General features: G+C 58.1%; 1 protein-coding gene across 3 annotated transcripts in view; it reads left to right on the top strand.

The window, feature by feature from the left end:
- Positions 1 to 14,771, top strand: part of UBE2G2 (ubiquitin conjugating enzyme E2 G2) — a 28,182-nt gene extending 13,411 nt beyond the window's left edge. For all 3 annotated transcript variants that reach the window (XM_051839980.2, XM_051839981.2, XM_051839979.2), the window contains 3 exons: positions 8,074 to 8,192; positions 11,758 to 11,898; positions 13,527 to 14,771. In XM_051839980.2, coding sequence (XP_051695940.1) covers positions 8,074 to 8,192; positions 11,758 to 11,898; positions 13,527 to 13,639 — 373 coding nt within the window. In that variant the 3' untranslated portion in view covers positions 13,640 to 14,771. The remainder of the gene's footprint in view (positions 1 to 8,073; positions 8,193 to 11,757; positions 11,899 to 13,526) is intronic.
- The last annotated feature ends 862 nt before the right edge of the window (positions 14,772 to 15,633 follow it).

Below are 15,633 nucleotides of genomic sequence, written 5' to 3' on the forward strand. Positions count from 1 at the left end.
TTCCAGACCCTTCACAAACAAGAGGCCGTTTACAGATGTACTCAAAGCATCTACCAGGGACTTAACTGTCCTCCTGCGGGTGTGTCTCGCCCTGCTGTCTTGGCAGACAGCCGCCCGAGGTCTTACTCCCCAGTGGGGCTTTCTTCTCTTCTGGTTCTCCCTCGGCAGCTTCCGGGGCAGCCTCTGCCGCGGTGTTTCTGAGCGTGGTCACTCCGGGAGGCCACGGCTGCCACGGCGCACCTCCAGGGCCGCCTCATGCGGCGACAGCGTCTTCAGATAAGCAGGCGACAGGAGCTGAGCTCCTTTGATACTGGGACCTTGACTGCAGAGGGGAGGGGTCTCGTAGGTGAGCCCAGGCTTCTGCCCAGGTGGCATGGCCCCGCTGGGTAATGGGGCAGATTGTTGAGCCAGAGAGGGACCCAGAGGAGGAAAACACCGGGCTGGAGCGAGCGGTTCCACGGGGTACGCGGGGCTGGCCGCTGTGGCTCTGCGGTGCTGTTGCTGTGTGGCCCCTGGCCTTGGCCTCTCTGAATTCCTCTTTTTTTTTTTTTTTTATTTCATCACTATGAAGAGGCATAGCCTCCTTTAGCACATGGCCTTGGGTCCCAGGCAGCCAGAGCATATGAGGCTGGTGTGACCCCTTCACCACAGCACTGGGTCAGAATGGGTGCTGCACCTGCCATGCGGGACAGCTTGGGGGAGGTGTGCACGCCCTGGGACTCTGCTCTCCCATTCTGTCAGTGTTTTAGAAGCAGCTGGCATGGCGGCCCCCTGCTTGGTCGGCGGCCTGGTTGCTGTCACCTCTCCAGACGAGTGGCTCTCGGGGCTGTGGTCGCGTAAGAAGCGCCTTCCCTTTGCTGAGGGTCGGGGACCTGGGCTGAGCACACCTCCGAGGTTACTGTCAGTGTGTTGGGGCCCAGATGAGGAAGGAGCTTGTCCACGTTTCCAGCTGTGAGCACTGTGAGCTCACAGGTCCCCAGCGGGCACGTTCCCAGCAGGGCGCCCTCCCTGGGGTGCAGCCGTCGTGATCTTGGGAGCCATTTTGGGTCAGGATTCTTCATGTGCTGGGGATCTCTCAGTACGCCTCCTGGAGGTGTGTGTCCTGTGGGATAAACTTGAGACCCCCAGTAGATGGCTCCAGCTGTCCGGGGAGTCTCTGACCCTGCCTGAGCAGTGGCTTCTGGGAAGTGCTACAGAGATCCTTGGGGGAATCACAAAACATAAACCTGGCTGTCCAGCATCACCCATGTAGCACCCATACAGTGGAGAGCCACATGGCACGGCAAGACCAGGCAGGGCCTGCCTGCTGTCGCGGAGAGTGGTGTCCGCTGTCAGTGGACACTGCGGAGTGTGGAAGAACACGTTGAGACCAGTGCTTTCCACCGGGCGAGATTTTGCTCCCCCGTGACAGTACCTGGAGTCATGGCTCTCGCCGCGTTGGGGGCTGTGCTCCAGGCCTCGGTCAGTAAGCTGCCCGCAGGCACACCCGGCCCCGACGGACGAGGGTCTGGCCGCGAGCGTCAGTGCTGCTGGGGCTGAGGGGCCCTGTGCAGTGCTGTCCCACGGCTACGCCTTTCGCAGCTGTATTGAGATACAGTTCACGTCGTGTACTTTGGCCGGTCTGAGGTGACCAAGTCATAGTTTTGGGAAGCTTGTGGAGTTGTGAGGTCATCAGCACAGTGGAGTGTTGGGCCATTTCCACCAGAGTCCTCATGCCTGTCTGTCCTCTGCCCGCGGCGCTGCCTTCTGGGTGTGGAGTTGCCTTTTCCAGTGTCTGAACTCTGAGGTCTGGCGTCTTCCAGCGCCCTGTGCGTGTGCTTGTCTGTATTAACGTGCCTCAGCGTATGTCAGCGTGGCTTAGTGTGTCCCAGCATGCTTCAGTACGTGTCAGTGTGTGTCTCTCAGTGTCTCAGCGTGTGTCTGTGTGTGTCAGCTTATCAGTGTGTGTCCGTGTGCCTCAGCTTATCTCAGTGTGTGTCCGTGTGCCTCAGCTTATCTCAGTGTGGCTTAGTGTGTCCCAGCATGCTTTAGCATGTGTCAGTGTGCGTCTCTCTGTGTCTTCAGCATGTGTCCGTGTGTGTAGCGTCTCAGCGTGTGTCAGTGTCTCAGCATGTGTGTCTCAATGTGTTAGTGTGTCTCGGTGTGTGTCCCTCAGTGTCTCAGCGTGTGTCCATGTGTCAGCATGTGTCACATGTGTTAGTGGGTCTCAGCGTGTGTCAGTGTCTCAGCATGTGTCCGTGTGTCTCAGCATGTGTCACGTGTGTTAGTGGGTCTCGGTGTGTGTCAGTGTGTCCCTCAGTGTCTCGGCATGTGTCTATGTGTCTCAGCATGTGTCACATGTGTTAGTGTGTCTCGGTGTGTGTCAGCGTCTCAGCGCGTGTCCGTGTGTCTCAGCATGTGTCACACGTGTTAGTGGGTCTCAGTGTGTGTCCCTCAGTGTCTCAGCGTGTGTCCGTGTGTCCAAGCGTGTGTCACATGTGTTAGTGGGTCTCGGTGTGTGTCAGTGTGTGTCCCTCAGTGTCTCAGTGTGTGTCCGTGTGTCTCAGCATGTGTGAGCATGTGTCACATGTGTTAGTGGGTTTCGGTGTGTGTCAGTGTGTGTCCCTCAGTGTCTCAGCGTGTGCATGTCTCAGCATGTGTCAGTGTGTGTCACGTGTGTTAGTGTGTCTTGGTGTGTGTCCGTGTCTCAGTGTGTGTCCCTCAGTGTCTCAGCATGTGTCAGCGTGTGTCATGTGTGTTAGTGGGTCTCTCGGCATATGTCCCTCAGTGTCTCAGCGTGTGTCCGCATGTGTCAGCATGTGTTACATGTGTTAGTGGTCTCAGCGTGTGTCCGTGTGTGTCAGCGTGTGTGAGCGTGTGTCACATGTGTTAGTGGGTCTCTGTGTGTCAGTGTGTGTCCCTCAGTGTCTCAGCGTGTGTCAGCGTGTGTCACGTGTTAGTGGGTCTCGGTGTGTGTCAGGTCTCAGCGTGTCTTGGCCTCTGTCAGCAGTTCTGCCGTTGGCTGTAGCGTGGACTTGCCACCTGGCGTGTCCACGCAGCAGTGGTGGACGTCCAGGTTCCTGCCGTGAAGGGCGCGCACAGTGTGTGGGACCTCCGTCTCCACGGCTGTCTGGCAGGCAGCTTCGTTTCCCGTCTGTGTCCTTCCAGCACTTCCTTGCGCCGACACAGAGCTACGAGGGTGTTCTTTTGGAGGTTTCGCAGTGTCTGGCCCTTGTGTTGAGGCCTTTGATCCATCTGACGTAGTCTCCGTCTGTGGGATTGGGCCGGGCTCTGCCTGGATTCTCTGCCTGTGGGGGCCCAGCTGTCTGAGGGCCGTTGTTGGAAGACGGCCCTTTTCCCATCGAATCATCTGGGCATTTTGCTCAAAAACCGGTTGGCCGTAAGTGCAAGGGTTTCGTGTTGGACTCTTAGTCCTGTCCTTGGGCCAGCACCACACCGTCTGAACATTGGTAGTTTTGTAATAAGTTTTATTTTGTTTTTGTTTTTTTCAAAGGTTTATTTATTTATTTATTTGAAAGTCGGAGTTACACAGAGAGAGAAAGAGAGGCAGAGAGAGGTCTCCCATCCGCTGGTTCACTCCCCAATTGGCCGCAATGGTCGGAGCTGCACTGGTCCGAAGCCAGGAGCCCGGAGCTTCCTTCACGTCTTTTCACGCAGGTGCAGAGGTCCAAGGACTTGGGCCATCTTCTATTGCTCCCAGGCCACAGCAGAGACCTGGATTGGAAGTGGAGCAGCCGGGGCTGGAACTGGCACCCACATGGGATGCCGTCGCTGCAGCAGCGGCTTACCCGCTAGACCACAGCGCCGGCCCCTATAATAAGCTTTAAAGTCAGGAGGTGGAGATCTGGTAGCTGTGTCCTCAGACTTGTGGAGGCTGCTCTGGGTCCTCTGTGTCTTCATGTATTTTTGGGATCAGTTGTCAGTTTCTGCACAAACGCCTGCTGGACTTTGACGGGGTGCTGTAATCTAGGCAGGCACCGGAGGAGGGTTTACTTTTATTTTATGTGATTCTGTATTCGAATGTTTTCTAAAATATGATTTTTCTAGTTAAATAAAATCAAAGTTTCAGTTAGAAAATAATTTTTCTTTTAGAATTCACTGCAAAGGTACCAGTGTGTAGTGTAGCCAGTAAAGCTACTGCTTGGGACCCTGGCATCCCAATGGGTGCCAGTTCAAGTCTAGGCTGATCCGCTTCCCACCCAGACCCCTGCTGATGGCCTGGGAAAAGCAGCAGGGAGAATGGCTTGGGCCCTGCTACCCAGGTGGGAGACACAGATTTTAAGTTGGCTTTAGCCTGGCTTAGCCCTGGCCATTGCAGCCATTGTGGAGGGAACTGGTAGATAGAAGAGTGTTCTCTCTCTCTCCCTCTCCCTCTCCCTCCCCCTCCCCCTCCCCCTCCCCCTCCCCCTCCCCCTCCCCCTCCCTCTCCCTCTCCCTCTCCCTCTCCCTCTTCCTCCCTCCATCCCTCTCTCCTTCCCCCTCCCCTCTCTCTCCCCCCTCCCCTCCTCCCCTCTTTCTCCCTCTCTCTCCCCTCTCTCCCTCTCTCTCTCCCCTCTGTCTCTCTCCTCTCCCCTCTCTCTCCCCCCTCTCTCCCCCCTCTCCCCCTCCTTTGTAACTCTTTCAAATAAATAAATCTTAAAAAAAAAAAAAAACACACTGTAAAATGCGCCATGGCTTACTAGGCTAATCCTCTGCCTGTAGCACCAACAGCCTGGGTTCTAGTCCCAATTGGGGCGCTGGATTCTATCCCGGTTGCTCCTCTTCCAGTCCAGCTCTCTGCTGTGGCCGGGGAGGGCAGTGGAGGATGGCCCAGGTCTTTGGGCCCTGCACCCCATGGGAGACCAGGAGAAGCACCTGGCTCCTGCCTTCGGATCAGCTCAGCGCGCCGGCCGTAGCGGCCACTTGGGAGGTGAACCAATGGCAAAGGAAGACCTTTCTCTCTGTCTCTCTCACTGTCTAACTCTGCCTGTCCAAAAAAATGTTTGTAGTTGATGGACTTATTTAATGCACTTTAAATATAGTTCGAAGGTATTTGGAGTGAAGTTGTTCAGAATCGTCTGTTCTGCAGGCAGTACGGCTGCAGGCTCCTCTTGGACAGGTCCATCGGGGCAGTAACCCGTTGAACAGAGCCTGTGTTTGCCGTTCCTAAAGCAGTTCCTGCCCGCAGTCCTCAGCGTAGGTCTTTACACAGTCGCCTGGGGCTCCTGGAGCAGGACAGGAGGCTGGCGGGGAGCGGCCCTGGCCTTTTGCCTGCAAGGGAGTCAGGGTCCCTGAGTCGGCGCCTGCCCTGAGCAGTTTCTGTTTAACTCCTGCCGCCTCGTGCCGCCTGCTGTGGGTAGCCAGAGCCCTCAGCCATTGCTGGGTTAGTGGGCAGGGCCCGGGTAATGCCGGGAGGTGGCCTCCAGCGTGGGGACTGTGTCCTGCCCCACATCGCAGCAGGGCGGGAGCAGCGGTGAGACGCCTTCACTGGACTGAGGGGAGGCCGCGGTGCCCTCCCACCCTCCCACCCCTCCCACCCCACGCCTGTGCGGCTTCCGCAGCGTGGCGTTTGGGAGCGACCTGCCCCTTTCCAGTGTTAGTGGCCGATCTGGGCCTTGACCAGGTTGATGATTCCTTGCCTTTCCCACGTGCTCAGCAGTGAAACGCACGCAGCAGCTCTGACCACCCCTTTCTTCAGAGGGAGGTGGGAGCAGCGGGGGGCCGTGGACCACCTGTGTGAGCTGCGGTGCGGCCGCAGGCCTGGCTGGCCGTGCTGCGCTCCTGCTGCTCCTCACTGGGCGGGAGAGGCTTCCTGGCACCGCGCTGGTTGCAGGGAGGGCCCGGTAACCCAGGCTTGAGGCATCTCGGCTGCGGGGCCTGCCCTGCGCGGAGCGCGTGGCCTGGCCTCAGCCTGCCCTGGTCTCGGGCTGGAGCTGCAGGACAGCGTCCCCAGCAGCCCTGTCCACTGCGTCTCCCCGAGCAGCACGCACGCGCTTTCCTTAGACTGAGGGGCGCTGGGCCCCTCACGGTCTGTGGTTCACGGTGACGTTTTGCGGGCGGTGGTCACAGCCTCCGTGCGCGGGGTCTTCTGGGGACTTTCCACTGCGTGAAAGTGAAAGTCTTCCTGCACTGCTTTCTGGGCTTTTTTTGTCTTTTTCCTTTTGGTTATGGAAATAAATATTGCTTTTAATATTTACAAATCCATATTTTTATTAATTTCACTGAACCAAGACCATTTTAGGATTTTAAACAAGTATGTACTTTAAAAAAGTCATTTAGGGGCCTGGTGTTGTGGCGTAGGGGGTTAAACCACCGCCTGTGATGCCGGCACCCCAATGAGCACTAGTCTGAGCCCCGACTCCACTTCTGTCCAGCCCCTGCTGATGCACCCGGGAAAGCAGCAGAAGATGCCCAAGTGCTTGGGCCCCTGCACCCACGTGGGAGACCCGGATGAAGCGCCTGGCTTTTGCCCCCTTCTTTAGCCCAACCTGGCCCTGGCTTTGCAGCCACTTGGGGAGTGAACCAGCAGATGGAAGTGCACTCTCGTGTGCTCTTTTCTCTCTCTCTCTTTCTTTAACTCTTTCAAATAAACAAAAATTGTTTAAAGAAATCTTTTAGGAAATAAGTTCGTTTTAGAATACATTTTTCGTCGTCTCCTTTTCCTGTGCTGGTGGCCCCGTGGGGAGGCCCTTCTGTGCTGGAGCCTGCGCCCAGAGGGAGTGCTTCCAGGCCGCAGGGACAGGCGGGCTGCACGCTCCTGCTGCCGGCGTCGCCTCTGCTGTCGCCGTGTCCTGGCCGGCAGTCCGCAGTCCTTCGTTCTATTAAGTTCCCGTGGTGAGATGCTCTGAGGCCCGTCCACGGAGGGCGATGGGTTTGGGTGGAGGCGCAGGCTGGTGGCTGTCCCCTCTCCTGCGCCCCTCATGTTCTGCTCACGGTAGCATCGCTCACACCTGTGGCTTTCAGAACTCGAGCGGAGCTTCTGACAGGGTTTAGTGCGTCCCTGCCATTTATGTGCGTGTGCCCTCACGTGCACCAGTGACTGTGTGTGTACATCAGTGACAGGGAGACGTCTGTGTGTGTGTGTGCATACATGCATCAGTGACAGGAGACACGTGTGGGAGCACCAGTGACAGGGAGATGTGTGTCTGTGCACAGAGATGCATCGGTGGCAGGGAGAGACGTGTGTGGGCACCAGTGATGGGGGGAGTGGCTGTGTGTGTGTCTCAGTGGCAGAGCTGCTGGAGGGTGGGGCTCCAGGTGTGGGCTGAGGTCCCAGGGCTCAGCCTAAGTGGAAGTCAGGGGTTGTGTGTGTGTTTGCTTAAGGTTGTGAAAATCACTTCTTGGACACCTTTAAAAATTAAAACCAGCCTTTGAATACAACTCTTAACTCCTCATTTATGTCAGTAAAGTAGAATCGTGCTGTCAGTATGGCATAGTGCACACCGTTACCCCAGGGTGCGACTTTATCATACACACAGACCGGGGTCCCTAGGGCATTGCGATGTTGGCATCAGTTATTTTCTGATCCCACTATTACAAAGAGGTTTTGGCTTCTTGATTTTTTAAAATAGATTTAAACTTGTTAAAACTTTTGGACTGAGAGTGAGAGAGCAAGAAAACTGAGCCTGCAGTTCAGCCTTTGCGCTTGCACCCACGATTGGTTGATTTACTTTAAAATCTGAATTTTTATTCACTTACTTGAAAGGCAGAGAGCGAGATTATTCCTCATCTGCTGGCTCACTCCCCAGATGCCTGCAGTGGCGGAGGCTGGGCCAGGCTGGGCCAACGCCAGGAGCTGGGGGCTCCATCTGGGTCTGCCACGTGGACGGGGGGGGGGGGGGCCCTGCCGTGTGACCCGTCGGCAGGAAGCGGGGGTCTCCCCGGGCCAGCATCTTAACCACGGGCCGGGCGTCTCCGTCCGTGTAACTAGAGGTGGAAGGCTGGGGGCAGGGCGAGCCTCTGCATCCAGAGGAGTGCGTCACTCTGGTTTCGGTTACGCGGTCTTCAGGTGCTGTGGTGAACAGTGCACACCCTCGACACTGCGGAGACGTGACACTGCCCGATGCCTGATGTGCTGTTTCCATGTGCTTCCAGGGGCCCAGAAGACACCTGCTTTGAGTTTGGTGTTTTCCCCGCCATCCTGAGTTTCCCACTTGATTACCCGTTAAGTCCCCCGAAGATGAGATTCACCTGTGAGATGTTTCACCCCAACAGTAAGTGCCTTCCAGCGTCCTCTGCGGTGCCGGGCGCGGCAGGGAGGGCCCGAGCCACAGGAAGCGAGTGCGCCACCTCCCTAGACGCCTAGCACGCGATTGCCACCTGCAGGCGAGACGCGAGCCTGCCGCTGGGCCACAGTGGGTCGCTAGAAAGCAGTGTTAGCGTGAGCTCCTCCGTGTTGAGCGTGTGACCGGGCGGGCGTGCACCTGCGGAGGGTCACACGTCTGCTGTGGGGTTATTGTTCATGCTGGAACCCCAGTAAAGTAGCCTTTCAGCAATAGAGAAGTTGCGTTCACGTCACAGATGAGTGTGATGACGTAACGGCGTTCACGTCACAGATGAGTGTGATTACGTAACGGCGTTCACGTCACAGATGAGTGTGATTACGTAACGGCGTTCACGTCACAGATGAGTGTGATTACGTAACGGCTAACGAGTGTGCCACGTTGACTGGGAGAAGCAGGTTACTAATCAGGACTGTGATAATTCCATCTGAAAACACTGTGTAGAGCTGGAAAGAAGCACAGATGTTAAAAGTGACTTTTCTGATTGGGAGTATTTTCTCCTCGTAAATATGTGTTCTCCCCCCAAATTAAACATTTGCTACTTTACAAAAAAAAGATTTATTTATTAGAAAAAATGACAGGGACAGGCAGCGAGAAAAAGACCTTCATCCTCTGGTTTACTCCCCAAATGGCCACAGTGACTGGAGCTGGGCCAGGCCGAAGCCAGGCGCTCCATCCAGGTCTCCCACATAGGGGCAGGGGCCCAAGAACGTGGGCCATCTTCCCCTGCTTTCCCAGGCCATAGCAGAAATCTGGGTCAGAAGTGAAGCTGTTGGGACTCAAACCTGCGCCCAGAGGGGATGCCTGTGTTGCAGGCAGTGGTTTAACCCGCTGCACCACAGTGCCAGTTTGCTTGATACTTTTTTTTAAAGATTTATTTTATTTACTTGAAAGTTAGGGAATGAGAGATCTTCCATCCGCTGGTTCACTCCCCAATTGGCTGCGATGACCAGGGCCAGGCAAGGTGAAGCCAGGAGCCAGAAGCTGCTTTCCGGTCTCCCATGTGGGTGCAGGAGCCCAGGCACATCAACAGGGAGCTGGATCAGAAGCTGAGCAGCCGGCACTCAAACACGCCCACGTGGGATGGTGGCCTTGCAGGCGGCAGCTTTACCCGCTATGCCACAGCACCGGCACCCCGACCCTTGTTATTTTTACAGAGAGAAAACAAGATCTCTTAAATAAAGTGTTTCACCGTAGCTGGAAGTGCGTCCAGTAGCAGGGGTTGGAATCCTCTTTCTTCTTTCTGTGTTGGGAATTATACAGGGAGCGGGCTGTGTTTAGTGATCGCACTTAGAATAATGTTTCTTATAAATGAGCGTTATTGCCGTTGACAATCACATCTTACTAGCTACGGGGGAGAAGGCAGGACGTACTGAACACTTGCTGGAAGCAGGTCCCTATGCTGTCTTTTCTGCATATCAAGTAACTACAGGCCAGACTTCAAAAAGTTCCGTCTTTTCAGTTATTTGAGAGGACAGAGACCGAGACAGAGCTCCTGCCCACTGGTTCACTCCCCCGGTGCTGGGCCAGCCCAGAGCCAGGAGCCTGGACTCCAATCCAGCTGTCTCAGGTGGATGCAGGGGCCAAAGTGCTTGAGCCATCACCTGCTGCCCTCCGGGGTCTGCAGAAAGCAGGGTCCGCAGGTGAGTTGCTGCACTTGGACAGGCGCTGGGTGTGGGCATCCCAAGCAGCTGTGCTAAACACCCACCGAGAATCTAGAATATTCTGAACCCCTGGCTTCCCTCTTGGTTTCAAGATGACCCACTGGGCACCCCTCCCTGCTCCACGCCCACTGGGCACCCCCGCCCGTCAGATCCCTGCCCGCCAGGCTTTCAGGAGCGCCTGCCTGGCAGGCCCTGGGGTGCTGGTGCCGCTGTGTGGGCGCTGAGCCGTCCCTGCTTCTGGCTGCATTGCCTCAGTCCCCGCCCCCGCAGATGCCGGTCCTGCCAAGACAGCCCTGAGCGCTGCTGCTGAGATGGGGGACAGCGCACGTAGGGCTCACTGTTGTGTTATCTCCTCTAGTGTGGTTCTGGCGTTTTCGGCAGTAAAAGGTATGAAGCATGTGTTCTGGTTTTTAGGTTGGTGTCAGCGGAAGAGAGCGGCAGCGTGGCTCGCCACCTGAGCGTGCTCGCAGGCCCGAGGTGACAGGGCCCGCGGTCTCCCAGGCTCTCTGAGGCCTCTCATGTCAGGAGGCTGCTGGATAATTAGATACAGATAGGAAGACGACAGAAGATAAAGGCTTTCTCGAGGTGGTGCCTGGAGCTGGTGTCAGAGACAAGTGCAGGCTGTAACTAAGTTGTGTGAGCAGACATTCAGGGTAGCGGAGTAATCACTGGTAGCTGCTGTGAGATGTTCAAGTAGTTAATGTAAGTGGCCTAGGTTTGCCTTACTGCAAGGGGCTGTGCATTATTCTTACGTTGTAGAGACAGTTCCGTCTGAAGGGAGGGGCGGTTGTTCAGGAGAGCACAAGCAGGCAAGGGCGGGAGGTGAGCGGGAGCCACCATGTCGGTGTTCATTCTGGATGGCCCGAGGGGCCTGGAGGAGGAAGCACCTCGCCACCGAGTGTGGGCTTCAGATCGGCTCAGCTCCAGCCGTTGTGCCCATTTGGAGAGTGAGCCAGCAGATGGAAGACCTTTCTCCCTGTTTCTCCCTTTCTCTGTAATTCTGCCTCTCAAGTAAGCAAATCTTTAAAAAAAAAAAATGACTTTGAGTGCTGTTGTGCAGCGGGTTAAAGCTCTGGACTGAGGCACCAGCATCCCATATGGGCACCGGTTCTAGTCCCGGCTGCTCCTCTTCCCATCCAGCTCTCTGTTGTGGCCTGGGAAACAGTGGAGGATGGCCCAGGTCCTTGGGCCCCTGCACCTGCGTGGGAGACCTGGAGGAAGCTCCTGGTTCCTGGCTTCAGATCGGCGCAGCTCCGGCTGTTGTGGCCACCTGGGGAGTGAACCAGCAGGCAGAAGACCTCTCTCTGTCTCTCTGTAACTCTGTCTTTCAAATGAATGAAATAAATCTTAAAACTAAGAAAGTAACAAGTGAACAGAATCCAACGCGGCCGGGCTCCGGGCCGTGGAGCTGCTCCGTGTGCTTGCTGGCTGTAGCTGGTTAGGGCCGGGTAGACTTCCTGGCTGGCCTTCCTGAACCAGGCACAGTCTTTGCCACAGCCCTCCGGCGTCTGTGAACCTCGCTGGTCCTCTGGCCGCTAGCAGGAAGCGGGACTTGCGGTTTAGAGCATTGGCTGCGCAGGGTCGTGCAGACTCTGTTTTAGATGAGAAATTTGTCTCCGCTCCAGAAATTGTTTCTTGTTTTGGCATTAAAAAAAGTGTGCCTGAGGTGCAGTGCCGCGTCTGTCTCGGGGCGAGGAGTGGCGCCCAGGGCCCCAGGCCGTGCTCCAGCCGTGCAAACAGCTCAGTGAGCCTGCAGCCTTGTTCTCCTCATCTTGGGCGCGGCGCCGCAGGCCTGTTCCCTGGGCTCACCCTGCTGTCTGCGGCCCTCGCAGTCTACCCGGACGGGAGGGTCTGCATCTCGATCCTGCACGCGCCAGGGGACGACCCCATGGGCTACGAGAGCAGCGCCGAGAGGTGGAGCCCAGTGCAGAGCGTGGAGAAGATTCTGCTGTCCGTGGTGAGCATGCTGGCAGGTGAGTGCCGGGGCCGGGCCCCGCGGCCGGGCGTGGGAGCGGAGGTGCTGCTGGGGCCGTCGTGCCCCGCAGTCTCTCCTCCCTCGTGTGGCCGTGTCCAGTCCACGCTTCCTCGCTGCCCGTCCTATAGTGCTGTTTGCCTGCACACATTTCAGGGCAGTTGGGTACCGCCATCGTATCATTGACCGTCGTTAGCCAGACGTCCGCATACTCGGGGGGGTTTCTTGGGCCCTACTCTTGGTGCCAGGCACTGTGCTCCGTGTGCAGCTCCGGGTGACAGAAACCCCGACTTTAAAGGGAGCTTTCTGAGGGTAGACCGGAGACCAGGACACACACAGGCTGTCAGGCCAGTTCCTGAGAGGGGGCGGCTGGGCTGAGTCTGGGGCATGTTAGCACAGTAGGAGGGCGGGAGAGGCATTTGGGCCAGAGGAAGCCACCAGGCAGGGGCCCAGGGGCAGGAGGCAGCTGACTCAGTGGGGCACTGCCAGCTCACTGCGCTGAGCCAGGGCTGGGAAGCGGGGCGCGGTGGGAAGTGGGGCGGGCAGTACGCCGCAGGGGCAGTGCTGCAGCTGGTGCCGGGGGTGGCAGTGGAGGAGAGGCAGAGATGTGCTAGGTGGGGTCCAGGGACCCGGGGCGGCAGAAGGCTGCAGTGTGGGCCCCAGGCCACAGGGCACAGTCCGAGGCCTGGCTGACTTCTCTTTCTCCCGTGAAGGCCAGGGCCCGCCCACTGAGGGGCTCATCCAGGACCACTGGGTGAAGGGGACTCTGGGTAGGGCGGCAGGTGATGGCACAGCCCAGAGAGGTCACGTAGAGGGACAGGGGGCGAGGAGGAGCCTCCAGAGGTCGGGGAGACACAGAATTGCCGCCAGGGTGCCGGGGGCCTGAGGCAGCTGTGGTGGGCCGTGCGCCCTCTGCAGGAGCTGTGAGAGAAGTGACCACTGCAGAGCCCCTCAGAACGGAGACCGCGGTGTGGGTGGTGCAGCCACTGGCCCCACGCAGTCCCCTGGGAGGCTGTGTGTGCCTGTGGCTGTGTCGGGGTGTTTGCAGAGCACGATGGAAGATGGCTGGTCGTTGGCCTCTCGACACCCACGACAGTTCTCTCGCGAGGGCAGCTGCTGCCCCACGCCGTGTGCTGCGGTTGGTGGTGCCCAGCCGCTGGTGTGGAGAGCTGCGTCCCTCTCCCGGCCCGCAGGCTCAGTGCCTCCTGCTGGTTTTGGGGACCTCTCTCGCGAGGCCTCTCAGCGTTCTTAAAGGGAACGGAAGCGCTTTGCCGAGTGGCTTGCCTTCTTTTTTTTTTTTTTTTTTTTTAGTTATTATTAAATGACTTCTTATTTAAAAGACAGAATGACAGAAAGGGAGAGACGGCTTCCATCCACTGGTTCTCTCCGCCAGTGCTGCACAGCTAGGCCTGGGCCAGGCCAAGCCAGGAGCTCCATCCGAGTCTCCCAGTGGGTGGCAGGGCCCAAGCACTCGGAGCGCCCTCCGCTGCTCCCAGGTGCGTGAGCGGGAGCCGGGTGAGGCACAGAGCGGCGGGCGTGCGCCCTGGCCCGCCCCGCGCCTGGGTTGCTCGCGTCTGGAGTGGCGGCCCCGCCCCGCCTCGCCCCCGCTGAGTGCTGCTGTCCTTTCAGAGCCCAACGACGAGAGTGGAGCGAACGTGGACGCTTCCAAGATGTGGCGTGACGACCGGGAGCAGTTCTACAAGATCGCCAGGCAGATCGTGCGCAAGTCCCTGGGGCTGTGAGGCCAGGCCTCCGACGCGGAGTGACAGTGACACTGTGCTGGCACCGAAACAGGCCCCTGAGCAGAGCCGCGGTGTCTCACTTTCTCACCTTCCCCTGCCCGGCAGGCCTCTGCCACGGCGGCTTAGCACCTCGACGGCCACGTCACTACCTCTCCCCGAGGCCCCGCAGCTCCGCCGCCTCCCCTCCTGGAGCTCCGGGGTCGCGCTGGCCAGCCTTCCGGGACAGGGACACCGGCCATGCCCTGCCCGCCACGGGCCGGGCCGCTCCCCGAGCCCCCGGGCATCGGTCACCTTCCCGCTGCATCCCCCTCACGTCTGGGTACAGCGTGTGCACGTGATCACGGAGCGTCACACGTAGAAATGCCTTCTGAAGGCCTGTGGCCTGCGGGTCCCGGCGGCTGTGGAGGCCTCAGCGCCCCAGCACCCCGGCAGGGGCGGGGACACGGGAAGGCTGCATCGACAGCGTCCTGGCCCTCCGGGCGCCCCCTCCCTTCAGCAGAGAAGCAGACCCTCGCCCCAGCGGTCGTAGCTCGGAGCACAGAGCTGTGCCTTACCCCCGCCCTGGCCAGCGCGCGTGGAGCAGGCACACGAGCCTGGGCCCGGCAGAGCCCGCGCCGCTCACGGCCGGACGTGATGGCTGCGGGGCCTGGTGCCGGGAGGCGGCGTTACAAGCAATAACACATCTGTCACGTGCAGAGTCCACACAGGTTACATTTAAATAGGAACCTATTTTTGACGTAAGGGACGGTCTGTGAGACACAGTCGGCTTTTCCTCACGCTGCCCTCCATCCGCCCTGCCCTCCCTGACGCCGTGCGCGGAGCCGCTCCCTGACGCCGTGCGTGGCGGCCGTGGAAACCAGCTCCTGCCTTTCCTCCACGGGAGGGGTCGTGTAAAATCCGAGATGGGAGCGCATTGTATGTGCGCCTCCCGGCGGGGACGCGGTAACAGGAGCGGGCCGCGGGCCGGCATGGGGGGGCGGCACACAGGCCCGCAGGCTGCCTAGGCGGGAGAGAGACAGTCTACAAAAAGTATTTTTATTCATTTGTATTTATTAAGTGCCCCCAGCCCCTGCCTCTGTTCTGTGTGGAATTTAATTACTGTGTTGCAAATAAAGTTACCCATTTCCCCCGATCTGCAACTCCCTCTTTGTTGTGTTTTTCGTGTGCTGGGAAGCCTAAGCCCAGAGGCCCCGGCGGCGGCAGGGCCTCTCCCGGCCTGGAGCAGTGCTGGGCCGTGTTCTCCCTCCCTCCCTCCCTCCGGGACTGGATGTGACCTCGGATGCAGAGGGCGGGGAGCCCTGCTGGTGGCAGCGCAGCCCAGGGCGGGGGAGAAGCGCCCGTTCAGCCGGAAACCTGAAGTGGGAATCCAGGAAACCTGAAGTGAGAATCCAGGAAACCTGAAGTGAGAATCCAGGAAACCTGAAGTGGGAATCCAGGAAACCTGAAGTGGGAATCCAGGAAACCTGAAGTGGGAATCCAGGAAACCTGAAGTAGAATCCAGGAAACCTGAAGTGGGAATCCAGGAAACCTGAAGTGAGAATCCAGGAAACCTGAAGTGAGAATCCAGGAAACCTGAAGTGGGAATCCAGGAAACCTGAAGTGAGAATCCAGGAAACCTGAAGTGGGAATCCAGGAAACCTGAAGTGAGAATCCAGGAAACCTGAAGTGAGAATCCAGGAAACCTGAAGTGGGAATCCAGGAAACCTGAAGTGAGAATCCAGGAAACCTGAAGTGGGAATCCAGGAAACCTGAAGTGAGAATCCAGGAAACCTGAAGTGGGAATCCAGGAAACCTGAAGTAGAATCCGGCGTTTGGTGTCGTGAGGGGCACGCTGGGGCCCCTCCTGCTGGGCGAGTGACCACGTCGTGGTTGTCTTGGGTGGGGGGTGGCTTCCTGTTGCTGCAGCATTGCCACTGGGCTGAGCTTGGGGCGCTGAGGTCACTCCCCAGAACCTCCAGGACATGGGGCTGTGCAGTGTCCTGAGTGGGGCACCA

Source organism: Oryctolagus cuniculus, chromosome 4 (assembly GCF_964237555.1).
Source record: "Oryctolagus cuniculus chromosome 4, mOryCun1.1, whole genome shotgun sequence".
NCBI classification, from domain to species: Eukaryota; Metazoa; Chordata; class Mammalia; order Lagomorpha; family Leporidae; genus Oryctolagus; species Oryctolagus cuniculus.